The sequence below is a fragment of the Notechis scutatus genome, chromosome 5, assembly GCF_049901735.1.
Source record: "Notechis scutatus isolate UNSWTSFEM ecotype Mainland chromosome 5, rNotScu1.2, whole genome shotgun sequence".
NCBI classification, from domain to species: domain Eukaryota; kingdom Metazoa; phylum Chordata; class Lepidosauria; order Squamata; family Elapidae; genus Notechis; species Notechis scutatus.
In genome coordinates, this window is record NC_142013.1 from 93,318,998 (window position 1) to 93,346,789 (window position 27,792).

Consider the following 27,792-nt stretch of genomic DNA (forward strand, 5'->3'; position numbering starts at 1 on the left):
TAAAAAGAAGTTCTTCCAGTAATTAAGTTAAACCTAAGTTTTAATCATTACTTCAAGTTATTCCCTCTGTAGCAATTCTTGCAAGTTTACAACATCAGTTTTCAACATCATGCTTCTTTGAATGGCTTTACCTGGTAGTTATACCTATCTCTGTTCTTTGGCCTTTCTTACTTGACTACTTCCATTCTTCTTCCCAAGCCATAACTATAAAGTTGTACACTGTGTTGGCAAGCTGCTGGTATTGAAAGTTTAGTGCCAAAAATAATTTGTTTTGCCAAGATACTTTATATTTCATTTATATTTCATTTCTTTTTAATATAGTCTCAGAACATTCTTATTATGACTTACTCCTGAAGAAAGCTGGGCAGTTCCTATCAAATTTGCAGATTAATCTTCTGAAATTTTCTCTTTCCTTGCGGGCATTTTCCCCAACTATTCAGATGTTTCGGCAGGTATGTAAAATTGGCTATTCATGTTAGGAACCTGTGTATGGTTACAGTTCTCAGGTTATGTCATATGAACCATCTCAAATAGAAACTCTTAAAAAATAGCTCCTTTTACTGGCTGTTTTCACTCAGCAAGCAATTCTCTTGCACATGAATGCCATGAGGTTTAAATGACTTTAATGGTTCCCTTTATCTACCTTTGATGGCTACCTTGTAAACACCAATCCTTAGCCAAGAGGAGTCCTAAGTGGAAATAGGCCAAGAAGCAGGCATCTGAATGATCTTTTTCTCCACGACTTCATTCAGAGTTTGTGAGAAATAGATTTCCACTTGGCCTCTATAATGCAGGAGAACCTATATTAATTACTCCAAATACAAGTTCTCATCTTATATATTATGGAAGAGTTGTGGAGGATGCAGTTTGGTACCTTTAGTTGAATCATATGAATATCTTATAAAGCTAAGTATAGAGACTGATGTCATTGCAGACATCAGATGCTGAATTACAACTTCCAGTGTCCCATTGGACCCTTGTTTCCAAGTTTTGAATAATTTGATTCCATAGTAGGAAATTATATCTTTTCAGGAAAAAAAATCCTTTATTATTTAGAATTAACTAATTTGCTTTTAAAGATCCAAATGTCAAGTTTGTCCTTTCTCTGTAGTGTGAATGTTCCAAAAAAATTTAATTGGTAGATGCTGACATCCAAGAAGGTCATATTTATAACTACCTAGATAGAAATGCACCAGCCTCAAGTATGTTTCAGCAATTCATAAAATCAGTTTTTGAAAGTTTTACGTTATAAAGTGCACTGCAATTATGGAAGCATGTTGAACCATTTGTTTAAAACTTTTCTATTGTTCTTTTGCTAGGCTAGCAATATTGATTATGACTGAGTCTGGAAAAATTGATGCTTTGTTCTTTCCTGGGTTTTGAATATGTGTATTAATTTTTCTTCTCCCATGCTTGGCACTTAAGCACAACAAGATAGTAGTTGAGTAGGCTCCATTATTTGTAATATGAAATGAGAGTGTATTGCCATAGAATGTAATTGTTGAAATATTAGATTGCAGCTCTTGAGCCACCCCCAAAAGGATGCAATGCCTTTGTGGTTATCCATGGGAAAAGCACCTGTAAAACTAATGAAATTAAGAAGCTTCTGATGTCAGCTCAATCAAGGTGAGTGTAGTGAGCTATGTTTTAAAAATATAAATTCATTTTAAGCTCTTTACCCCATGCAAAGTGAACATTAAACACAGTGATATGCATTCCTCATGATACCCACAGAGATTTAATCAAAGTCCTCCTATTGCTTGACTCCCCAATAACAGGATATTTCCTTTCCAAAAGTTGTTAAGATGTCTTTTCCTGACTTGCTCTGTACCAGTAAGCTTACGAATACTAGCCTCTCACAACACACATATTTTTCACTCAATGATAGCTTAAACCAGATGGAAAGGAGAATGAGTAAAATCCAGGTTACTGAAGCAATATTATTTTTATGTGCAAAATAATATGATTCTTCATTAAGCAAAATAGGCAACATGGATAGGGGTCACATTTTATTCAAGAGAATAAACATTCTTCCTCTAGCACTGGATTTTCAATCAAGCATGAATCAAGCTACAGTTGATGTTGTTCGTTAATCTCTAATGGCTCCATGTTGCACAATAAATAAAACAACTTCATTGCTTTGTTGATGCTATTCCACAGCTAGTTATAATCCAAGTATCATACAGTAGTCCACATCAACACAAGACTAACTTTGATGTAGGTAACTTTTAGATTTGCATGATTACATACTTTGCTGGTTGTCGCTTTTTGGCACATTCACTGAAGCATAATTCATACTGAGCTGAACGTGACTTTTTCTTAATCCAAGGCCCAAACCATATCTCTTCAAAGGAGATCATAAATTCCCTGTACTCAAGGAACCTGCTGTAGTCGTGATCCTTTATGCTGAAGTGGGTACCAAAGATTTTGCCACATTTCACAATGTCTTATCTGAAAAAGCACAAAAGGGAGAATTTGTTTACATTCTCCGACATTTTGTCAAGGTAGGTATATGTGGAAATGTTATTGTTAGCTATCTAACTTTAGAATAAAATGATTTCTTTCAAGTTTTCAATGTGCTGCAGTGTTTAATATTTAGTTCTTTTTTTAGATTCCCAAATTGTGTTCTATAGAAGATAACTGCAGCTTCATTAATTCATTCAATTTCTATAGCTGCCCAACTCAACCAGGTGACTCTGGGCAGCTTACAATTCTAAAATACTAAAGCAGTTAAAATAAATTAAAAGACATCAAAACAATAGAAACATCCACAAAATGAATAAGAATAAACAGCAGCCGTGATGATTAATGAATTAATACTAAAGCCAATATTAACGGGCCTTTCACACATTATGAGGTCCAGGCCCAGGTGCAGTACATAGTCAAGTTTGTAAAGCTTTGTGAAAAGCCCACAATGTTGAGACTGTTCTGATACTGAGGGAAGAATATTCCTTAAGGCAGTGCCTACAGCAGAAAAAGCCCTTTTAGTTCCTGACAGTCAGCACTCTTTGGGAGCGCTGCAGATCCCGTAAGCTATTGAATCTGATTGGATGGATAGAAATTCTTGGATGAAGATGTTCCCTCAGATAACCTGGTCCCAAGCCCATCAACCATGACACAGATGTCTGTTGAGGTAATTCCCCGTTAGGAGAATGAGCGCATACAGGGAGACGTATTTGAGAGTAGTGTTTGAATAATACACACACAGCACACAGATACACTGTACAGTAAATGTAGGTTTTTTACTTTCAGAAATGTTTAAGCAAAGTTCAAACACAGTCCAAAGTCATTCACAGGTTAAATCAGTCAGTTTTCAGTCCAGGGATAATCCAATAACAAATTCCAGTATCAAAAAAAAAAGTTCAGTATCAGACTTACAGCAAATCCAAGAATATCAGTCAATTAGAAGGAACAGCAAAACTCTCCAACAGAAGGCAACAGAGACTGAGACACACACTCTTCTGAGACTAAGACTAAAACAACCCAGGTTTCTGGCTCCATCTTATGGCTGTTTGAGAAACCACACCCAATTACAGTTTTGCATTTTCTTAAAGAGACAGTATTAAAATGTCTATCCTGGTTTAGATATTTCCATCCCAAATAGCTGTTAGGTGACTCACATTCCTAACAATGCCAGAATAAAAATATTTCTTTGAAATGAACAGAACTTCACAAGAGGGCCAGAATCTTAAAATCTTTGATGATATTGTCAGTTTTCATAATATCAGCAAATAAAGTGGATCTCTCTTTCTCACTATCTCCATCTCCATCTCTCTCTCTCTCTCTCTCTCTCTCTCCCTCCCTCTCTGTGTATATGTGTGTGTGTGTAATGCTACACTGTGATTAGTAAAGAATGGATCATGCACTTGTGTTAGATTGCCATTTCTTTCCTGGAAACCTAATGTTTGGTAATGATTTCATAACACATTTTTTTTAATTATGCATGCTTAATCCAGAAACGTAGCACTGAGAAGATGTATTTGTCTGGATATGGTGTGGAACTTGCAATAAAGAGTACAGAATACAAAGCGATGGATGAATCTCAAGTTGAAGGTACGTTTTTCTTCCCTGGTATAACTGGAAAATATTAGGACAAAACATATGCAGTAAAACATATTGAGGCAGTAAACTTTTGCATAGCCCCATGGATAATGGAAGATAATGGAAAATACGTTATTAGGTTAGTAATTATTTTCCAGACACACACTCTTAGTTCTTTTTGGGGGAAGATGGCAAAAGTAGCCATGGCACTGAGAATCAATATAGTAATGTACATTTGTAATTTTTTTGTAGATAGAAGCCACTGAATTGTAATGTACATCAATCATGGCTTCTGTTTCTTTTCTAATGGAAATCTTGTCTATAATTTCCTTTTGCTCATTTTGGAGCAGGAAAACAATCATTTGCAAACTGAATATGTTGTCGTATTTTCTTTTGATGTATATTTAGGCACAAGAAATAGAACAGAGGAAGAAGATAACAAGGATAGTGAGGTCCAAGGATTTCTCTTTGATACGTTAACGTAAGTTGATTTCAATCCCAATCCTTCATTTTACATTTGAATAAATGAATTTATTATATTTCAAAGATTAAAAGAATTGTATTGAAAAATCAATTTGTGATATTATAAATGTGTCATTCACTTAACAACTCTGTCAAGAAAGGGGATATAATGGGGCAAAACTCAATTAACCAGTTTCTTACTTGGTAACAGAAATTTTAGGCTCAGCTAAAATTGGCTAAGCTTTGGCTAAGCTTTGAGATTACTAGTATGCACTACAAATAAATCATTCCAAGTGCCTCATTTGATTTATACGAAGGAAAACAAGAATAGAATAGCTTCATAGGGCATCACTTTTTTTTAATTGTTTAAATTTAAGTTCAGGAAGTTATTTATTTGCAATTTATTGTTTATATTAGTGTATTTTGGAAAAAATGGAACAATATTAAAGAACAGCCCTAATTTTAGCAAAAGGCAAAGTTTTATTGACATTCTTTTAGGTTTATTAGTACTGTTGTTGGGTTTTTTATAACTTTGATTTAGTCTGTTATTGCATTTATTTATTTACCTACCTAGAACCTTTTTAATTGGGTGGGTTTTAAAGCTATGACATGAATAAATATTTAAATAATTGTCATACAGAAGAAGGAATAGGCTTGTTCTCTCATGCCCCAAAGGGCAGGACCAGAAACTTTATTTACTGTCAGGGTAGGTCGTATTTTCGGGGAAACAGGATAGATATTAGGAGGAATTTCTAGATAGCAACTGCTTTCAATCAGTGATACTGGCTGACTTGTGAAGTGATATATTCCTCTTTACTGGAGCTTTTCAGACAAAGGCTGGATAGCCACCCATCCAAAATGCTTTAGCAAATATTGTACCAAGCAGGAGAGTTGGATTTGATGACCCTTGAGACTCTTCCAGCTCTATGACTCTTTATCTGTAATCTCATATGTATAAATGCTCTTTAATGTTAACTTCGTTTATATTTTATAAACCAGGGAGAACCATCCTGATCTCAAAGACAATCTGAAAGAGTTGAAAAAATACCTGATTGAAAGCAGTGATAATACAGAACCTTTGAAATTGTGGGAACTAAAAGGTATTGCTCATTATGCTGATTTTCATCTTTGTGAAATACTATGTGCCAGTAATAAATCCAAGTTTCAGTTGGAAACCTTGTCTGTATGCTATTAAATTTCTTTCGTAAGAGAGGAAATTGCAGGAGGTATACAAATAAAATATCATTGCTGTATAAAGAACATAAATACTATGGCTTTTCAAAAAGTAAAGAAGGAATTATCTTTCTGTTTAGCTGGACTTTTTTTGGTGCAAAGGGGACTGAAAAAAGAAAATATTTAAATCTTTTGTGCCTGATATCCCTACAGCATTTTTTCTTTACCGATGCTCTTATCAGAGTATGAGAATAGACTATGAAGTGTTATCTTTGTAAAATAAAAAACTAATGGTACTTTAAAAGCTATTTTGTCATATTCACAACATGACAATAAGGGAAGTTAACCATGAATTTTTCAGAAAATTAGGCTTTTTCATCATAACATGACAGTTATATAATATGCTATCTTTCTCCTTTCTAAATTATTAGTCATTATTTCTTATAACTTTTATGTTATATATGCACTGGTTAGGAAAATGAAAACTGAAACAGTCTTTATTGAAGAAGCTAAAATTTACTTATCTTGGTCCTTCTGAATTTAATCTTAAAATAAATTTGGTGTGTTTCGGACAGAGCTAACTGATGTTTCCAATTTGTGCTTTAATTTTCTTCCTGAATTCCACTTTGGACTGTAACAAAATATGATTTGAATGTTTATGTGTGATCCTGCATTGTCATTTTTTAAAATTTAGCTTAATGCAAACCCAGAACATGACTTGATATTGTATTTGACAAGGAGAACCTTAATAATCTTTATGATTCACAAATCATAATCTGTTTACCTGTGGATTAGGGCGCACAAAACATGCTAAGTCCTCATATGCTTTCTTGGGGGTTGTTTTAGTTTATAATCAGGTTTAATACATTTTATGAAGCTAGCCAATTCAGTGAATTTGTCTGATTTTACAACCTTTTCTATCATATTCATTAAGTGAATTGTACAGTTATTGAGTGGATCTGGCTTCTCCTATTGGCTTTGCTTATAGGAAGCCCCTTGGGAAGATGACACATGGTGATAATGTGACCCTAGGACATTGTAACCATTGTAAAAACATACCAGTCGCCTAGCACCCAAATTTTGATCACATGGTTGCAGGGACATTGTAATGATTGTAGATGCTAGGACCAGTCATCAATCAGTTTTTAAAGTGCTATTGCAACTTTGCATAGTTAGTCTTTAGAATAACAGAATAATAGTGTTGGAAAGGACTGTTGTGGCCCGCCAGTGGCCAGCGAAGCTGGCAGCAGATTCAGACAGTGAGGAGGTTGGGGAGGAACATGGGCCAGTCCTGGAGTCTGAGGAAGGTTCTGATGCATGCTTTGTGTGGAGGCAGAGATGGGGTCAGGGCCACCTGACAGTTATCAGCTGCCTTCGGAGTTCAGTGGGGCAGAAGAACAGTTGGAGCCTGTTCCCAGTGTGCGCATGCACAGAGTTGCCAGAAGAAGAGAATAGCTAAAGAACAAGGGTCGACTTTGGAGTAAAGCCACAGGTGGATGGTGGATGGCCCCTCCAATAGGGAATAAAAGAGGAGTGAAAGGCGAGTGGGGTTTTGCAGGAGACAGTTCATTTGAAGCCCTGTTCCTGCATTCTTGCCTAGTATTGTCTGCTACAGTGTGGCATCTGAAAGATATCAGCCTGGCAACACTCCAAATCTGATAAAGGTCTGTAATTGTGGAATTTCTTGAAAGACTGTTGGCCGGGACTTTGCTGGAGAGGAATTCACTGTAAACTAAATAAAAGGGGTTTATCGAGACGAGGAGTCGGCTTTGTGCTGTTGGGAAAACCTAGGTCAGAACAAGGACCTTGGAGGTTTTCTAGTCCAACTCCCTGCTCAAGCTATATAGCTATAGCTATATAGACTATATATCATTCTGGACAATGGCTGTCTAATCTCTTCTTAAAAACCTCCAGTGATAAAGTCCCTACAACTTCTGAAGGCAAGTTCTGAAGGCAAATGCTCATAAGTCAAGGACCACCTGTATGGTTGACAAAATTTTGAATGTAATGTGAAGTTCTTTGGCAACACTTCATTTTCTTTCAGATATTAGTTTGCAAGCAGCCTCTCAGATTCTGTCTGCGCCTGTTTACAATGCATTAAGAGTAATGAAAGACATCGCACAGAACTTCCCGGTAAAGGCCAGGTACAATTTATTTCTGTGATCGTCATATGAATGTTTGGATTTTGGGCTTATCATTGTGATTTATTTTAATTTGCCCGAGGATGATGTGTTTTATTATCCCTTTTTTAAAAGCTTGAATGAAAATTGATAAAATTAAAACAGATGAGAAAATCCAGCATGAATATTCAGTTTTAAATGGCCTGTTCATTGCAAGTTGTCAAATTTAGGGAATAATACCATATATTGCAATGATCGATTTTTGCAGCTTTCTGTTCCAAGTGATGTTACTTCTTACATTCTGAGGCATATGTGATATTTCCTATGTTACCAGGCTTTGATGTTGTTTTAAAGAACTTTTTATTGTATTTTGCATGTTAAATGTAGTTTTCAGATCTTATTCCATTTACCCTCACAGCAGTCACTAAAGATGTACTAAAAGAACTTAATGCTTTTTTCTAATGTTCCAACAGATAATAGGCTAATACTACTGCCTGCCATGTCTTGAATCCCAAATCCTGCTTAGTGCTTAATTGGTTTTACAAGACCCAGCTGGCATTAGTTTTTGAACTTCTGTGAGAACTTTCTATAATAAGAAGGCAGCATGAGAATGTGCTATTGGTATTAGATACGATATGTGTAATGCAGAAACTTGAATAGCAGACATTAAGAAAATAAATAAATTGGGTAAAACACCGGTTTCCATAAAAAAATTATCCTAAAATTGCTTGAGATACAGCATCATGAAAGTTTACTTGGAAGTCCAGATCCGCTGAGTTTGGTTTAAGAAAGTTGGTGTGTAGCATAAGAATAATGTTTAGAAATTCCATGCAAAGGAGAAAAATGTACACATGCTCCTCAATTAGCAATTGTAACTGTATTTGCTAAGAGCTTCTGAGGAAGATTTGTTAAGATCTTCTGAGGAACCGTGAAACCTTTTGATGTATGTGAGTTCAGTGGTCTCGTGCGAATAAATTTGTTTGTTTCAAAATAGCTACTTGGATATTTGCAGTAGTGTACTTAAGATATTTGACAACTGAAGAGAATAGTTTTTAATAACCCCCCACCCCACCCCTGATCCTTTGTTGCTGATGGTGCAGGAGTTTAAGGTATTAGACTGGAAACCAGGAGACTGCGAGTTCTGATCTTGCCTTAGCCTGGCTGGATAATGCTCTCAGTCCTAGAAAGAAGAAACGGCAAAGCCACTTCCAAAAAAAGGGTAGGGAGTAATTGCTAAGAGTCAAAACTGACCGAAGGTACCATTTTCCCCCCTTCTACACCACCACTGTGTTCATTGTGCAGGTGGCAGTGTGATTTCATACCAGCTGCTTGCCTCCGTCTTTCTGCAATAATAACAATACTTTATTGTGATTGTACGTATAAACACAGTATACACCTACAACAAAATTCACATAACACCCAGAGACCAGATCCATCGCGCACACACACATGACAATCCCCAAACACACCTCCACCCACTAAAATTCACTTCCCCCTAATACACACATGCACCCACACAACAGACCAAGTAATACTGTCCAACAGCTCACTGATGGTGGTCCTCAACTTCCTTGTTAAGTGCAATTATAGCTCTGGGATAAAAACTTCAGAAAACGTGTGGTCCGAGTTTTAATTGCTCTGTATCTTCTTCCAGAAGGCAACAGTTCACAAAGATTGTAAGCAGGATGGGAAGAGTTGTATGACTTCCTCAAACAGCGAGATGCGTCCACGGCTGGTAGCTGGAGCCTGATGAAATTCTGGGCAATTTTAATGATTCTCTTTAGAGCTTTTTTGTCTACTACAGAGCTGCTCCCATACCATGCAAGAATGTCATATGTCAGGACACTCTCAATGGTGCTGCGGTAGTAGGACGGAAGTAGATACTGAGATAGATTTGTCTTCCTGAGCATTCTCAGGAAGGACAGCCTCTTTTGTGCCTTCTTTACAAGCATGTTAGCATTCATAGTCTATGAGAGGTCCTCCGAGATAGAAGTGCCCAGAAATTCTATAGCACCTTCTTATTGCCCGCACCTAGGGCAGACTGCTCATCACTATCAGCACCAACATTGACAGGCCCCTGGATATATTGGGGGATATTGTGCTATCAGAAGTTTGGGAAAAAGAAATTGAACAAGATGTGCAACACTGAATTTTCATTCCAGTTGTTGATTGGGTGTAGACAGCAAATGCTAAAATAAGAGATCAGATATTAGATTAAACAACCATCAAAAGGTCATGATGATCTGTATCCCTCTCCATTAATAAGAAACACATCTCTGCAAACTACCTGACAGTACTACTATTTATGAGTGGCATTAGATTGCCTTTTCTCTAGCCACAATAAATGCATTTCTCTCCAGTTGATTGGAGAGGGAGGAAAATATCCCAATACAGAGCACGTGGGTCCATGAAGATAAATATTAATTTAGTAATTATTCAATGCAGGGTTTTGAAATGATTTAATACAGTTGCTCATTATTACATATTCAGGTAGGTCAGGAATTGAATTTATACATTTCCTGAAGAATAAATTTCCATGTACATGCCATATAGAGCCATCATAGCGCAGTGGTTAAAATGCAGTACTGCAGGCTACTTCTGCTGACTGTCAACTGCCAGCAGTTTGGTAGTTCGATTCTAACGGGCTCAAGGTTGACTCAGCCTTTGATCCTTCCAAGGTTTGTAAAATGAGGACCCAAATTGTTGGGGGCAATATGCTGATTCTGTAAACCACTTAGAGAGAGCTGTAAAGCACTGTGAAGTATATAAGGTACATAAGTCTAAGTGCTATTGCTATGTACTGTACATCAAAGGAAGTTGCAAAATGTTGATCAACTGCCATTTATGCACAAGAATATCTATGGGATTATTCTGGATAATCTAAAATGTAGTAATATATTAGCAAATTGCCATTAAATTTAAGCAGGAACTTAGTATTTCTACTCTCACGGGGGCAGTGTTTAGAGGAGGAAAGGAGCACATGAGCCGAAGATGGATCATGTTTCAGCCATGTAGTTCTATAATCATAATTTAGTGTTACATCCACACTGGACTGTGGCACACTTTATTGATGAATAAATATTTAAACGCAGAACAATTACTATACTTAGTAATTTTTTCATATTCTTTTCTCTAGATCCTTGACTAGAGTGCTAGTAAACCAGCAAATGAGAAAAGAAATAGAAGAAAATCAAAAGGTTTGTACTTACTCTTTTTAAAATATGAAATGAAAGAATTTACTGTCTTACTACTAGGAGATGAGAATCAGATTGGTGCAATGATTTAGGCATCAGGATTTGTCATAATTTGTTATAATTACTTATTTGTTACTATAGCAAATTCAATACTTCTGACCGAAGCATTTTTTTAAAAATAAAATCAGAACTGAGAATATTTCATAATATGCCATCAGACAAATTTGATTTAATATGAGAAAGTAAAACAACAACGTTTTGTCTAGGCTGGTCTTCCCATTGAGGAAGATGGAACGACCTCCTTCAGACTGAATCATGGTGGGATAAAATAGGGGCAGAGCCAGCCTTTCTAAACTGTTATCCCCCAGATGTGGACTGCCCGTGAATGTTTCAACTTGTAGCCAAATACATCCAGAAGGGTCTAGGGCAACTCACCACAGTCAACTCACCACAGCCAACTTATCATGGCCAACTCACCAGTAGCCAATTCATCATGGCCAACTCACCAATAGCCAACTTGCTGTGGGAAAACTTGCTATGACCAACTTGCTGCAGGACAATTTGCTGCAGAACAAGAGTTATACTAATATCAAAGAAATAGTGGAATATAATAATTAAAGAAAGGATGCCAAAGGAGGGACAAAATGAAATGTGAATGAATAATAATTTTTTAATTATTATAAATAATTAAGTTGAATTGTTGAATTGTTCCTCCGTGAGTTGTCCTGTGACAAATTGTCTATGGTGAGTTGGCCATGACAAATTGTCCCATTCTGCATCCAGAAGGCTTTGGATTGGGACAGATGAAACCAGGAATTGCAGCAAGAATTTTTAAAATCTTGGATTTAAGCAAGAGGAAGGAGCTGTCCTAATTTTTTCAGATAGTTAGGATACATTTCATGACAAATGCTGAACGTGAATTTGTGGCCCGTAATTTGTCGAACCAGTTTTAAACGTATCTGATGGAAACTGAATATATAAATATCTGTTGGGCTCCATATTCGACTACGCCTGCCAGCAATACAAGAATAAAGAGACGTTAATCGGGGATCCTCCCACCAGCGACAAAGTGGAGGCGGGACATGGGGATTCCCTATGACACTGCCTCGCACTGCTACTGGGAGGAGGCTGAATAGAATTCCACATGAAGTGGCTGGGCGCTCCTATACTGCCCTAGGGGGGGGGATGAGTGCGGGGAGGATTTATACGCCGGATTGTCGTTCATGGAAGTAGGGGATCGGTGATAGGGAGAATGCAGAGTGTTTGAGGCTACGGCGAGGGGTATAGCCTAGGTAACTAATTTAGTCATATTAGGAAATGTTGGATACATGGGTAATTAGAATAGGGCGGTCTACAGGAGGTAGCTGCGATTAGATAGGTGGGGTTATACTATAAAGAGCGCTGGGAGGCAAACACTCCTAGTGCTAACCTAAATTGGAATTCAAGCCGTTATCGCCGGATGGGATGTGTGTTACTTGTACAAATAAACGACTGCATACCTCAGTGCTTGTTGGTTTGTATCTTGGGAATACGAACATCTTGAAGATCGGCTGACAATTTCATTCAATCTTCTAAAATCTCATTAAGGAATATTTAGTATCAGATTTATTTTGCAGAAATCAAGAAGATCTCCTTATCTTGAAAAATAACTAGGATGTTAAAATTGATTCATTTCAAATGAATATAGCATTGCTTCCATTTGAAGTATGCTGATATCCCAAACATTTGTTTATTTCTTGGTTTGTTTTTAAAAAATGGCTAATTAACTCATGGCAAACTTTTCCTTTCTTTTCCAGCGTTTGCATGAATCTCTTGAACTTAAGCCTGGTGAAGCACGTGTATTTCTAAATGGCCTTCCAATTGACTTGGATCTTCGTGACCCCTTTAGGTAAAATATTTTACAGCTTGATTATCATCCAGAATGCTTAGTCATCTGTATTAAATTACTCCTTACTCCAAGAAAATTTGTTGACATCTTGTTCTGTTATGCGTAGTTCAGAATTGTTGGTGAATGCTGTTAGCTATTACATCACCTCCTTGAGTCTCTAAAACAGTATTTGTTCAAATTAATGGTGTAAGTGTAAGATGACAGTCCTAAACACCAAATAAATGTCATTCAGTATGTGAAACATCTTACCATATCCAGTGGAACTATATATTAGTAAAGCCCATTTCCTTCTGGTGAGGCTCTAGATATGCTTAGAATATCCAGCTCCCCAAATTTGGCCTTGCTTAATAGGAATTACAGTCCCAACATACCTGGAGGATACAATATTAGGGAAGCTATACTAGTTTGAGGTCCTTTTTGTCCCTTTAAAGTTGCAATACAGGCGGTTCTCAGTTATTCATTCAGTTACCATTCAGAGTGCTGAATGAGTGGTACTTACGGCCAGTCCTCAAAGACTGTTGGCTGTTGTAGCATCCTCATAATCACATGATTGCCCTTTGCAATGTTCCCTGCCAGGTTCCCGAAGGGGAAGTCACAAGTCGCATTGCTTTTTTTCCCCTGAGGAGCTTCTAAGGAGTACAAGATTCCTGTAGTGGTCATCCACCAGCAGTACCCCACATCCACATTCTGTAGTGCATGCATGCACAGTGCCACAGCTGTCCAGCCATGCTCATCCAGCACTGCAGCATACCATCCCCCACATGCCTATAGTAACGCACCACCTTTGCACCAACCCTAAGTGAAGGAACACTTCCTTCCCTTGTACACCTAGAAGAGCCGTGGTGGCACGGTGGTTAGATTGCAGTATTGCAGGCTATTTCTTTTGACTGACTAATTCTGCCAGCAGTTCAACAGTTCGATCCTGATTTGCTCACGGTTGACTCAGCCTTCAATCCTTCCAAAGTTGGTAAAATGAAGGCCCCAGATTGTTGGGGGCAATGCGCTGACTCTAAACTTCTTAAAGAGGGCTATAAAGCACTATGAAGTGGTATATAAGTCTAAGTGCTACTGCTATTGCTACCCTAAGATATGGGAGATTATTACCCAGGAGTGAGCCTTTCCAATGGTGATCTTCCTGACTTTGGAATCCCATCCCCAAGGAAATGCACCTGCACAGACTTTTCGATATATTTTATTTTTCAAAGCCTTTGAATAATAATACTGCTGTGGCCTTGCATTTCTATTGCCACTTTGATCTCTGTGATTGTTATGTTATTCCTGTTGAGGCCTGAACCAGGTATTGACCACATACCAGTGGGGACGGTGGCTGTGGAGCTGAAGGAGGGAAGCCCCCAGCAGATGGAAGATTTTTCTTTCTTCAGCTATTATTCTTTGGATTATTCTGTACAGTATTATATATAACATATACTTGTCTAAAGCATTTTAGAAACTCTGAAGATAGAAGGAAAAGCAATGCATGTTCTTCACTCCCTGGGAATTAAGGGAGATCTTCCAAGTAAATTCATGAGATTAGCTTCCCAATCTCAGGATGCATCTTACGCATTAGACATCCGTCACTCAGCAATTGTGGTAAGTAATATTTTTGTGCATATGAATCTTTAAAGTGCCGCTAGATTCTTGGTTTGAGTTACAATGAGTAAATGCCACGATGTCTTTGGCAACAATCATATTTAGTTTTGAAAATTTGGACTTGTTACAGAGCAATACTAAGAAGCAAAAATGGCACTTTCCTGCCATTTTCACAGTCCTAGAGGCTTGTGTTGCTTAACAGAAATTGAGGAGAAAGTAATCTTTGTTTAGATATTTTTGAAAACAATGTTTTTCTTCTTGGTTAATTTTAGTAGGCAGTATCAATACTATCAGGTAGTACTGTATATCAATTGGCATAGGGAGAAGCTCCTTTCTGGGATCATGTAGAAAAGAAAAAAACATTTTTGGAAGCAAGACTGATTCTACCCAGGCCGCAGAATGCCCTGCTGGGACTACCCCTTCTGGAAGTACCATTAAGGATTGATTTATGTCATATGAGTGGCATCTTGTTATTCTTTAAAAGGTTACCTTTCTGCTGTGAGGTGTAAGGAAACACAGTCCAACTGGGTTCACACATTTCACAAAGCCATGATTTCTTTAAATAACTTTATTGAATAAACTACTTAGTTTTGGCTGGAGTTATACTCTAAACTGTAAACTACAGTTTATAAACAAATCCCCGTGTCTTGATACATACCGGACACCAAGCCAAAACAAATAAACTTATTCGGTAGGTGTAAAAGCAGCCTAAGAATTTTACCCACTAAAAATTACCAGAATCTGAGATGAATATGACAAGAAATTAGATAGATAGAAAGAAAGAAAGAAAGAAGAAAGAAAGAAAGAAAGAAAGATAGATAGATAGATAGATAGATAGATAGATAGATAGATGATAGATAGATGATAGATAGATAGATAGATAGATAATGGTAGTGAGAGAGGTTTGGGTGATTAATGAAACCACTCCGCATAGGTATTTACTACTTAGCAACAGGTGCTTCCCCATAAATGCTCATAGAGTTGCAGCCCAAATGATCCAGCTCTTTTTCCATTTTGTTAGCATTTCTAAAACTGTGATAAAAAAGATGCTTTCAGCTTGTTTTTCCCTACATAGTCCCTTAAATATGCTCCCAATTCTAGTCATAGAATTAGTTTCTTCACTGGCTTCACATATGTTAAAACTACAACATATTGAGTACTACTTTATTAAAATGGACATGAGAAAAATTGTGCTTGACAAGGTTTAGTTTTGATGGTAGCTTCACTAAATGTCCCATTACTGTTGTATTTTTTTTTAGTGGGTCAATAACATAGAAACGGATGCTATGTATAACAAGTGGCCTTCAAGTTTTCAGGAACTTCTCAAACCAGCATATGCAGGAATGATGCGACAGATTAGACGGAATTTATATAATATGGTAAGTGTGAAATTAGTGTGTGTGTGTGTATGTAGTAGGAGTGATTGAGAGAGTTGTTAGGAAAATAATTCGTGCATTCTTTTAAATATTTTTAGTTGGGCTATATTAGAATGACATTCTAATTGGGCTATATTAGAATGACATTCAGTATACAAAAGCCACAGAAAGCCTTTCCTTGGCACATTTTGTTCAACAATTCACGTATCCATACAGTGTAGGTATGAATGCATCACTGAACTGATTGCAAAGAATACCCAGCAGTGTACCTATGATAATACTTACAAAAGCACAGCCATACTTTGACAGCATTTTCCTATTGCATTTAGCAATGGTTGTTTCACTGTGGTTTATAGAATAAATCACAATTTATGAGGTAGATGTTTGAACTTTGTCTTTCCATCTGACTGGAATAGGTGTTTGACTTTGCATACCGTAGACTATCAAGGTCTCTGAGCAAATTGTTTTTAGAGAACACAGGTCCAATTCTGTGGTACAAGAAAGCTGGCTTGTGTCAATTCTAAGCAAATTTTATGACTATATTAAAACTGTTGTATCGTAGGTGGCATACCATTTATTTAATTCAGTGTTGTAAACTTACATTCAAGTACCATTTTCACTAAAAGTTATTCTACCAGACCGGATTTGAGAGAACCAGTGTGTGATAGCATACTAAGTGAGGTTGCTTAGTTGGATTATCATGTTTAATTGAGTAAATTCAATTGTTAGGATTCATTTCAAGCTTTTAAAATTTCAGTTGAGGCCCAGGGTCCCTTGCATTTGTGTTGAATTGAGGGCAAACGTTGTGGTCTAAAATATTAATAACATTTGAATCATTTTTTTCCTGAAGTGATAAATGTCAGGTGTGAACAATCAGGCTCACACATGTAAAGTACAAATTAGCTACTTTATTGCTCAATACCTATTTCACACCAATTTTCTCAGACTGGCAACTTCTCCCTGGGAAAGATTTGATAAAGTTCAATGGCATTCAAGGTGGATAGGGGGTCCTCTTGTATTTATATAAGGACTCCAAACTAATACCTGTTTGACCCCTCCTTCTGACTGGGATGGTTGCTCTCCAGCATAAATTTGTATCTGTTCATGACAATGCCCAAGAAAGGAAATTACTTCCCTTCAAGAAGCTTCTATCCACTTTGATTCCAAATATGTCAGTGGCCAAGAAAGCTGGAGACTTTTCTCTCTGACATCAATATCAAGAAAATATCAAGAAAACTCTCAAAAGGCTGAATCATGGAAGCCTACCATTGTAACTTGATTACTAATCAGACATAGTTAGTTACTAATCAGTAATTGTCATTTGAGAATCATTTGTTTGTTTAATTGACCCCAAGACAAGTCCGTCTAAGTCATGCAGCAAAAACATAAAACATATAGTTTAAAATGACATCTTATGTAGCAAAGACAATAGATTAAAATAAAAGGATACAATGGATTTTCAGAATTTCTTTAAATGCCACAGTGGGAGAGCCAATCACACATTCCCAAGAGTTGTAGCTACCATTATTAATAAGCTTCTTTTTCTGGAATGGATGTTAAAAGTGGGAATCTTAGCAGATTCTTCAGTCCAGATCTTAAATATATATTAAAGCTTAAACAGTTTTTCAATTAATCTGTTCCAAACCATTTATGTTTCTAAATGTCCAAATTGGAGTTTTATTGGGCCCAAGGCACAAACTAAATAGAGCAGTTGGCACAGAAATGGCCAACTGCTCTGGTACTATTGAGTGCATGAACCAGGACGTATACACCAACAGAAGTTTCCAGTTCATCCTTGAATGCTTCCTTGGGGCTTTCAATGTATAGTAGTAGAGGAAATCGAAGATACAGAAAGAATATGAACCATGGATATATAAAATGTTCTTCTCTTCTAGATCCTTTTTATTGACCCTCTCCAGGAAGAAGCAGCTGGTTTCATTAAACTTATTGAGTTAATCTACACTCAGAAAGTACCTCTAAGGTAAATTAACATTGAAATTCTAGCTGATATTGAAATAGTAAAAGGAATTTCTCCTCACTTTCATCATTTTCAGAATTGTGGCAAAAACACCCCAACCCTATAGAATTAGTATAATGTTATTCTGAATAGTTTTCCTATATGAGTATTGACTAATATAAAGGGGAAGAGAGTTTGGACAACATGTATCTATTAATGTTTAATCCTCCATGATTCATTAATTGCGATTTCTCAACAAGTCAACAAAATAGAAATGAGAGATTTTAATACATTGATTTGTTGATGTGTATTTATTCTGAGTAAATATATATTTCCATAGATTTCAGTTAAATCTGCTGAACAGGTAGTATGTTTGTCTAAATCTAACTGCATTTAAATGGATACAAGAAAAGCATATTCTTTATGAATTTTAATATCATAGTTTTATTATAATTTATAACATTGTTCCATGATCAGTCTCCATTCATCCTTAGGTTGATCTAGTTCAATTTGCAAAACAGTTTTCTCCAAACTTGCAAGCTTTCTGGTATGGTGAGACTTAATTCCGAGGGATTCCTACATCACACTGTGCAGGAATTTGAAAGTTCAATATATCTATAGAATTAATATTAAAAAAGGCTATTCTAGAGTAGTCTAGAATATTTGTTTTACCATTGGCAAATGAATATAAATTTATGTGTATGCATTTAAATATGAATATATATTTATATGTATGTATATAAATAGTTTTGGCATACTTATATTTCCAGCTGGGTAAAATCAAATGAAATATGAGAAACTGGAAAGGAGCAAAGAATTCTGGGTACCTGCAAATACTTTTAGCAAAGTTGGTCAGGTTGTTAACCTTAGTTTGACAAAAATAACTCCTCCATGTCAAAGTTACAGCTAGAGAGATAATTTCTGTAAGCATTAATTCCGCTAAAACTGAGAAATATTGAGGAATTTAAGGATGAATTTATGCATTCATAAAGTTGAATTATGATAAAAGCAGTCCCAAATAGTTTTCACTTCCTGTAATTTTGGAAATTCAAGCCATGGTATGGCTCTCAGTGATTTGAACAAACTTTCGTTTGCTATGGTATCGTTGATTTTACATGTCCATGGAGATTTTTCAATCGTCCAGGTCCTGGTTGTCCCAAAGGTGCTTTTTCAAGAGGCAACTGGACTTTCTGGTTTTTCTTTGAAGATGTTTTGCTTCTCATCCGGAAAGCTTCTTCAGAGCTAAAGAAGCTTCTTGGAGGAGGAGAAAAAGTCTTCAAAGAAAACCCAGAAAGTCCAGTTGCCTCTTGAAAAAACACCTTTGGGACATTGACTTCACATTTTATTAAAGGCAATTCTATTAGATTGGCATAAATGTTAACTTTGTGTTCATTTTAATAAGATTTTTGAATCTTGTTGGAATATTACAACTTATCTTTCTTGTTGAAGACCTAAGTGACATATTTTAACCTGTTTTTAGTATAGTTGTATTTAATCTGCTTCCAGCGTAGTTAAATGTATTTTTGCCATTCTTACAGTATTTTTCTTTTTCTCAAACAGACTTGGCTTTGTTTTCATCTTAAATACTGATGAAGTGGTTGATGGAAATAAGGATGCAGGAGTTGCCTTGTGGAGAGCTTTTAACTTTATTGCAGATGAAATGGATATCCCTCATGCTTTTGTCTCCTTATTTTATGTTAGTGTTTGTAAGAAGATTAAAATATTGCTTTATTTAAGATTAGCCTTACTTTCTTTGAGATGCAAAATAGCCATAGGATAGCATTAAAACCTTGTGTGACTCGGGACAGTTAGCAAATAATCATGCACAGCCAGGACGTGTCATAAATTTAAGGTATATAAAGAATACCTTAAAGGTAAAAAGCAAAGCAAACTCAAACCCACTGGGCATGAAATTATGACATATCTTTCTGCATTCCATATTAGAGCAAAATATGAAACTTGATGGAGAGAGAAATTAATCCTGGCAGAAATGAATAGGGTATCTATACTAGGCATACTTAGTTAATATTTAGATGCTCTCAAAACTGCTAGCATTTAAATATCCTTTGTATAAATTTGAGTTGTAGTTCCTTTTATAAGGTCCAGGCATGTGGCCCACCTAAATATTCAGGGAGAAATAGGGAAGGAAGGAAGTGAGATAGGCTGGATTTGATCTTTTTAAGGTAATATAAAATTTAAGAAGGGCTGTGCAATTATAGGAAGAAGACACTCCATAGACCTTCCACTGAGTAATTGCACAGTTCTGAAGGAATTTCCAAAAAGGCTATTTAAAATGAGAATCTCATGATTTGAGATTGTCTACTAAAATTCACTTGCAATACTTTCAGAGCGAGCAAAACAAAATACTATGTGTAATACATTATTATATAATTTGCTATCGTATGATGTACAGTAGTAATATTCACTATTTGAGTTGTCTTAAATGGACATTATTGGCTGAATAGGCTATTGGTCTTTTAACAGTAATTTTAAGTAGCTGAGTGTTGACAGGATTGGAATCAAAATGAGAACAGTAGAAACCAACAATTGACATTCCTGGTGAGAAATGCAAGATTACACCTTAAAAAAGGAGATAACTCCTTCAAAGCAGAGCAACATATATGAGATGTCATCTGGATGTGGAAAAATAGTGCGGAGGAGAGAGAGTTAACCAGTGTGAGTGTTTTTTCTGGAGGAGGCTGACTAAGTACCATCCTAAATAAGATTCCTTTTCTAAGGAGGACTAAAGGTATTACAATAACATTTGTTAGATATTCCATTTGTTAGATATGAGTTCAAGAGTTATAGGCTTGCCTTCTGCCTATCAGCTTCCCAGAAGCCTCTGGCACATCATCAAAATAAAATCTGTCTACCTCAAAGGAATCTTTATCATCAAGTAATTTATTTAAATCTTCATAAATTGTAAAAGGACTGTTTTGCGGGACATGGAATGTAGAACAGAACAGTAAGCAAATGAATTTTAGAGAAACAGATGTTATTTAATTGAGTAATATGATCCCAGGATGGGAATTGAAGATATTTGAAATTTAAAACAAAATTTCCTATTCATTTCAGATAAAATGGAAGCAATGGACTAAAATATTAAATACGAGCTCCCTAATTTTAGACATTTTGAAGCCAGCAAGAGTCCATTCTTTTCTACTAAGACAATATACAAATATATAAAATTGTATGCCAGTAATTAGAAATGCCTTCATTTCTACTTTAATCTACAGTGCTTCATTTAGAACTGTTAGATTGTACACCCGCATTTTCACTTACACAGATTTTTGACTTGCACAGATTTTCTCACATGCTGTGAAAGTTTTAATATGGCTACGTATTTAGAAATTTACTAATTTTTTTGGCTCTGGTTGAATGTAAATGGTTGGTTGCTTGACTCATTTCATGGCTGCTATGGAAAATAAATACTAGTTTAATATGTGTGTTATATTTTTCCTTTTCCTTAGTACAAAAATGAAGAGTGAAAATGCATTGAAGTATAGTTGGTTGAAGACATTACAGGTAGTCCTTGACTTACGACAGTTCATTTAAGTGACTGTTCAAAGTTACAAAGGCACTGAAACAAGTGACTTATGACCGTTTTTCTCACTTATGGTGGTTTTAGCATCCCCATGGTCACATGATCAAATGGCAAGATGCTTGGCAAGTGGTTCATCTTGGAGTGTCCCGGGGTCATGTGATCAGCTTTTTTGACCTTCTGACAAGCAAAATCAATGGAAAATCCAGATTCGCTTAACAACCACATTACTAACATAACAAATGCAATGATTCACTTAACAACTGTGTCAAGAAAAGTCATAAAATGGAGCAAACTCATTTAACAAATATTTCATTTAGCAACATAAATGTTGGACTCAATTGTGGTTGTAACTCAAGGACTGCCTGTACTGTTGAAAACTGGCTAATAAGGATGAACCTGCAAATGGATGATAGGAGCTTTTCAAAACTGTTCATAGTATGAATAATAAAAGTGGAATATAATTAAATATAATTAAATATTAAATATCTTTCTTTTGCTTCCTTCAATTAGATGTATCGTCAAGTACAAGATGGAAGAATCCTTTCGGTGGACAACGTGAAACGCATTCTTTATAGACAGTTTCCTCAAGCTGATATGGAGGAGATCCTGGGTCCTGACTCTTATTATGATGACAGGAGAAAGGTAGAAAGAGTTGAAAGTTGCAGAATGAAATACAAAGAAACTAAGAGATGAATAGCCTGATGCAGTGGTGACTAACCTTTTTGGGCTCCTATGCCAAAAATTGTGCGCATGCTTGCATGCTCGCGCTTGTGTGCCAGCACCCAGAAGGCAATACACGCCCCCTATGCATGCGCATTCAATCACCACCCATCCCCGCCCACCCATACCTGCACTGCGCCTCACAGCTGATTTTTGGCTGGTTTGAGGCCCTTTTCGGCCTCCCAAAGGCTTGAGGAAGGCTTTTGCAGGCCAAAAACTAGCCCTGTTTTGTCACTTCTGGTATTTTCGGAAAAACAGGAAGTGATGAAACAGGGCTAGCCTGCAGAAGGCTTCCTTAAGCCTTTGGGAGGCCAAAAAAGGCCTCAAACCGACTGAAAATCAGCTGTGAGGCACACACATGCGCAGTGAGGTAAGTTTACCTGCAGCTTGTATGCCGGCACAAATGCCTCTGCATGCCACCTGTGGCACGCATGCCATAGGTTCGCCATCACGGGCCTGATGTAAAGACACCTCAACTAATTCTGTGTGTCTGGCACTGAAATTGTTTTTGTGGAGGTGATAATATGAGGAAGCTTGTTATTTCTTTGTCTCTGGATTCTTCTTACCCCATAGCTTTCAAATAGCAAGGGATAATTTAACTGGGAATGGTCACCATCATAAATATCTTCAAATAAGTTTTAATAGCATCCTTATATCAAAGATCAAAAAATTACATAATTCTAATATTTCTCGGACTAAGCCATGTCAGTCTAAACAAAAGTTTGAGTCCTAGTTGGCTGTTCTTATTGTCATACATTTTTTGGGGGAAACCAGATTCTCTTCTGGCAGTCCAGAGTTTGTAATGTGTTTGAATATTAGTAGCTCAGATTGGTAATTAGGGTGTCTGAGCTCGGAACTTGGCAATTTGGCTGCAAATGTTTCATCACCATTCGAGGATACGTTTGGTCAGCATTCGTCAGTGCGTTTTGAGTTGTGCTCCTCTGTCAGAACACAGGTCTTTAAATACTTTTTTATGAGATGCAAATTAGTCCGAATGTTGTTTGGATATTTCTGAGTCGAGCTGATTTTGGATTGTATGATTGGCTGGATGTTGTTGCTGGGCTATAGTTTCTGGGGTGGTATTCAGCAGGTTCTGACCAGTTCTGGAGAATCGGTAGCGGAAATTTTGAGTAGTTTGGAGAATTGGCAAATACCATCTCTGACTGGCTCCGCCCCCAATTATTCTCGGCCTCCCGAGTCCCAGCTGATTGGCTGGGTCTCCTTTCGTTTCCCTGCAGAGGAGAACAGAGCTGGAAAACAGGTTAGCAGGGTGGGGAGGGAATGGGATTTTGCAGTAACCTTCCCCCTGAAGTAGGGTGGGAATGGAGATTTTGCAGTATCCTTCCCCTGCCACGCCCACCAAGCCACATCCATAGAACTGGTAGTAAAAAATTTTTGAATCCCACCACTGTATAGTTAAGTACTGTCTGTGTGATGCAGATTAGGATTAGAGTTGTTTATCTGGGTGCTTCTGAGTCATGATTTGGTTTTGGCTTATTTGATTGTTTGAGTGGCTGGCTTTCTAGAAGGTTTAAGGCAGTCTTCCTTCATGTGCTATTATTCTTAAGCACATCTTAAATTACGTTGGCTTTGTAGTCTAATATATCTGGAGGCTTCAGATTGGAGAATATTGTTGAAAGAGAAAAATAAACCATTTTATTCTTCCACTGTGCAGTTTATGGATGCTTTGAGTTTATTTTTTTCTTTATATTAATCCCATTTTCACACAGTCATCTACCTTCCATGTAACTGTGACATTCCCAATTTGTTTAGGCAGGAGCAATGTTTTATAAGAAGACTGGCCTGGGCCCATTGCCTCAAGCTCTCTTTAACGGCGTGCCTTTTAACAGAAAAGAGATGAATATTGCAGAGCTAGAGACTTCTCTGCTGAAGCTCGTAGATACCACAGAGGCCTTTCAGCGGGCAGTGTCCAAGGTATGGTTTGTTTGGTTTTTTTTTCATTTAGAAGACAGGAATGTCCAATGAAATATGGGCTAATACGGTGCTTCTCAACCTTGACAACTTTAAAACTTGTGGAAATTCAACTCCCAGAATGGCTGGGGAATTCTGGGAGCCGAAGTCTTCAAATGTCCAAGGTTGAGATAATATATTGCTTCAGTTATGTTTATATGATACATATTTCATAAAGAATTAGTTTGGAGTTAATGTTGCAAACATCTAATTATTTTAATTTGTTGTCATGATTTTGAAGCTTGAACTATACTGATTATTGATCTAGTGGTTAAGGCACCAGACTAAAAAGCAGGGGAATGTGAGTTCAAGTCCTGCTTTAGCCATGCAAGCCAGTTGGGTGACTCTGGGCCAATCACTCTCTCTTAGCCCAAATCACCTCACAGAGTTGTTGTTATGAGGAAAATAGGAGGAGGAAGACTTGTTAGATGTGCTTGCCACCTTGAGTTATTTGTAAAAATAATAAAGGTGAGATATAAATAACCAAATAAATAAATAATACCTTAGAGTGTATTTATGTACTTGTTAGATTTTAAAATGGTTGGAGCCATTGTATCCTTTAGAAATAGATGTTTAAAATGTTCTATTTAGGGTAATGAAAGAGGAGAAAATATTCAATTCTGTGCTTGATATTTAAGTCAGACATGAAACCAATTTCTCTTGATTCACTAAGCTGTAGCTTGGTCCTTCATATTTTGTCGAATACTGTTGGAAGAAATATCCTTCTGGGTTCAGTTTCAAGTGGGGGAAAAGACACTGGGATCGTGGAAGTTGCTTGGAAAGATGGTTTAATGGTAGAGAGGATCACATGCCTTGGAGCTCTTGGGTGAAGAAAAGGGGAGAGATTGCTGAGAGTTCCTGGGTTTTGTACCCTCTCTGCCTTTGAACTTCCTGGGGCACAGGAAAAGTATCCTGATTGGTTGCTATCAGAGGTCATAGCTAGCTTTGTAGGTTGTCTGTGTGCTAAGTTTGGTTGAAACTTGGTGAGTGATGCAATGAAGGGCAAATCAATGGCTCTGTCTGAAGGAGGTAGATCTTTGTTATGTAGAATAGACTGCTCCAGGCCTTAATGGCCCATTAACCAAGGTAGCGGGGCTGAGTTTATGCCTCTCTGAATTTCTACTTCTCTTTTAGGAGAAATATTCTGCCTTTTTAGTATATCCTAAAATATTTCATTTTTCTAGGAGAGGGGTGGGTTTTAACTTCCAACAATACCTTATAGCTGACTCAGATCACGCATTACATTAAGCTATAAGCTTTTATAGCTTAAAAGTTTATCATTCAGAATAGTTTGTAAGTACTCAGTGCTAGAGTACTCAGTATTATCTCTTTCTATTCTTAGAAGGTTAAAAAAAGTGTCTTGAAAACCCCAGATTTCCAGACCTTTTCTAAATGTTTGTGCTGGAAGAAAGAAGGTAACACTTCGTTATGATCCCAAAGGTAAAATCAAGCAAAGCGAAGATACCCATTCATTCCACAGAAGTTGCACACCCTGATCTCAAGTTAAGGGGAGGCTATATTTAAAACTGTGAATGCTGTGTAAATTAAACTGTTATTCTGACTACAGGGCTTGCTACATGATCATAAAGATGCAGTTGATTTCATCATGGAGCAACAAAATGTAGTTTCTCATATAAATGATAGAATTCTTGGTGATGAAAGAAGATACTTGAATTTTGAATCCCCATCAGGTAAACTAAATGCTATGCTTCTTCTCTCTTGTTTATTTGTGGGGAATTCATTTTGATATCATGCTTGATATTATGCCACATCTTTAATTTTTTTGCAGTTCCTATAGATGTGAATGACCACTCAACGTTTTTTCTTTTTGGACTCTCAAGATAAAACATTTGTTATTTCTGAAAACATGAATTATGTTACAAAACAAGGTAAGCTTTATTACATTTAATCTTATTACTGATTCCATATACACCAAGGGTCTTCAAACTTGGCAAGTTTAAGACTTATGGACTTCAACTCCCAGAATTCCTGAGCTAACATGACTGGAGGAGGAATTCTGGGAGTTGAAGTCCATAACAAGTCTTAAAGCTGTCAAGTTTGAAGACCCCTGGTATACACACCGATTGTAACATCATAATCCAGGGTGGTTGATACTTACATGAGACCATTCGGTAAGTTCATGCATTAGCAAGGGATTGAGTATCATCAGGTTGCTGAAGTTACACATCTCATCCCCAGATTGAACAGGAAATGCTATCAAGGTACTGTTGGAGGCTGCTAGACTCTGGATGAAGAGGAACAAATTTAGGCTTAATCCTGGAGAACCAAAGTGGTTGTAGGTTCAGAACCCATCTGATTCCAGGAAAATTGCATTTCTGGTTATGAATGGTATATTGCTTTTCCTTATTGAACTGGATCATAATTTGAGGCTCTTGAGTAGCAGATCTCAGGGCCAGGAATGCCTGTGCACAAATTCATCTGGTGTGCCAGTTAGAACCTTTTCTGGGCAGAAGACACTTCTCACCATGATTGCCTGTGTTAATCATCTTCCCTTTGGGTAATTTTAATACCTTCTATATGGCTCTGCCCTTGAGGGTCTAGGACCATGATGGCACGCAGAGCCATTTGTGCCAGCACGTGAGCCCCAGACAAACTTAACTCACTGCGCATGCTGGGAGGCGTGTGCATGCCCAGTGCAGATAAGGGGGAGGCGGGGGGGATTGTGTGTGCATGCTCAGGGGGCTTCGGGGAGCCGCGCATTGCCTTCTGGGTGCTGGCATGCGAGCATGAGCGTACAAGCAATTTTCGGCACAGGAGCCCAAAAAGGTTAGCCGCCACTGGTCTAGGACAACTTGGCACAGCCAACTTACCCGCGGGACAACTCACTGCAGGACAATTCAACAATTCAAATTAAGTATTTAAAATAATTTTTAAAATATTTTAATTTTTGTCATTTACATTGCATTTTGTTCCTCCTTTTTGCATCCTTTCTTTAATTATTCTATTCCACATTCGATATTAATGTAACTCTTGTCCTGTGCTGAGTTGCCCACGGTGAGTTGCCCACGGTGAATTGGCCATGCCAAGTTCTCCCATTTGGTGCACTTGAAGACCACTCAGGAGGTACAGCTGGCCCAGAATGCCAGAATTTAAATAGCTATAGATACACTTTGATTTGCCTATGTAACACCTCTACTTTGAGGGTTGCACTAGTGACCAATTATGTTTCTGACTCTGGGTTGTCCTAAAAGCCCTTCAACATTCAGATTCTTGAAATCTATAAGAGAACCTGAATGTCTTAAGTCCTCTAGAATGTCGCCTACAGGGCTTTTCAAGGAGAGAGAGAGAATCAAGGAGAGAAAATCAAGGAGAGTTAAATGTCAATAAATACATTTGATGAAAAAGCACTGTGTCGATCTTATCTGGAAGGCATTTCTAAGGAATCCTCAGCCTTCATAAAAAGTATGTTTGTGTTAAACCTTGCAGATATTACGACTTTAAAAGAACACTTTATAATGATTACTTTGTCAATTTCTAACGGAGTACAATCAATGTAATTTTCTGTTTTGCTTTTATTTTTAGAGATTGTGTGCTGGCCAGGATAGTCAATTTGCCCATGTAACTATAAAACTAAAAAAAATGTGAATGCAAAATCCTCAGCTATAGATTAACCAGTTGCCTATCTTTGCAATTTAGCTAAAAACCAGAATTCTATGCTTGAGATCCAAATTTTACATAAAGCCATCTTAGGGATTCATTTTTCAATGTTGTAAGAGTATTGTGGATCAGATAGAA

General features: G+C 37.1%; 1 protein-coding gene across 1 annotated transcript in view; it reads left to right on the top strand.

Moving 5' to 3' along the window:
• UGGT2 (UDP-glucose glycoprotein glucosyltransferase 2) overlaps positions 1–27,792 on the top strand; it is a 75,697-nt gene that overhangs the window by 12,749 nt on the left and 35,156 nt on the right. Inside the window, 18 exon segments of the mRNA XM_026668978.2 lie at positions 322–452; positions 1,514–1,626; positions 2,330–2,504; positions 3,957–4,053; positions 4,450–4,522; positions 5,503–5,603; positions 7,721–7,820; positions 10,933–10,993; positions 12,787–12,878; positions 14,318–14,468; positions 15,728–15,847; positions 17,740–17,825; positions 19,362–19,497; positions 21,856–21,987; positions 23,839–24,000; positions 25,604–25,727; positions 25,826–25,854; positions 25,856–25,925. Of these exon segments, the coding sequence (XP_026524763.2) occupies positions 322–452; positions 1,514–1,626; positions 2,330–2,504; positions 3,957–4,053; positions 4,450–4,522; positions 5,503–5,603; positions 7,721–7,820; positions 10,933–10,993; positions 12,787–12,878; positions 14,318–14,468; positions 15,728–15,847; positions 17,740–17,825; positions 19,362–19,497; positions 21,856–21,987; positions 23,839–24,000; positions 25,604–25,727; positions 25,826–25,854; positions 25,856–25,925 (1,953 nt within the window).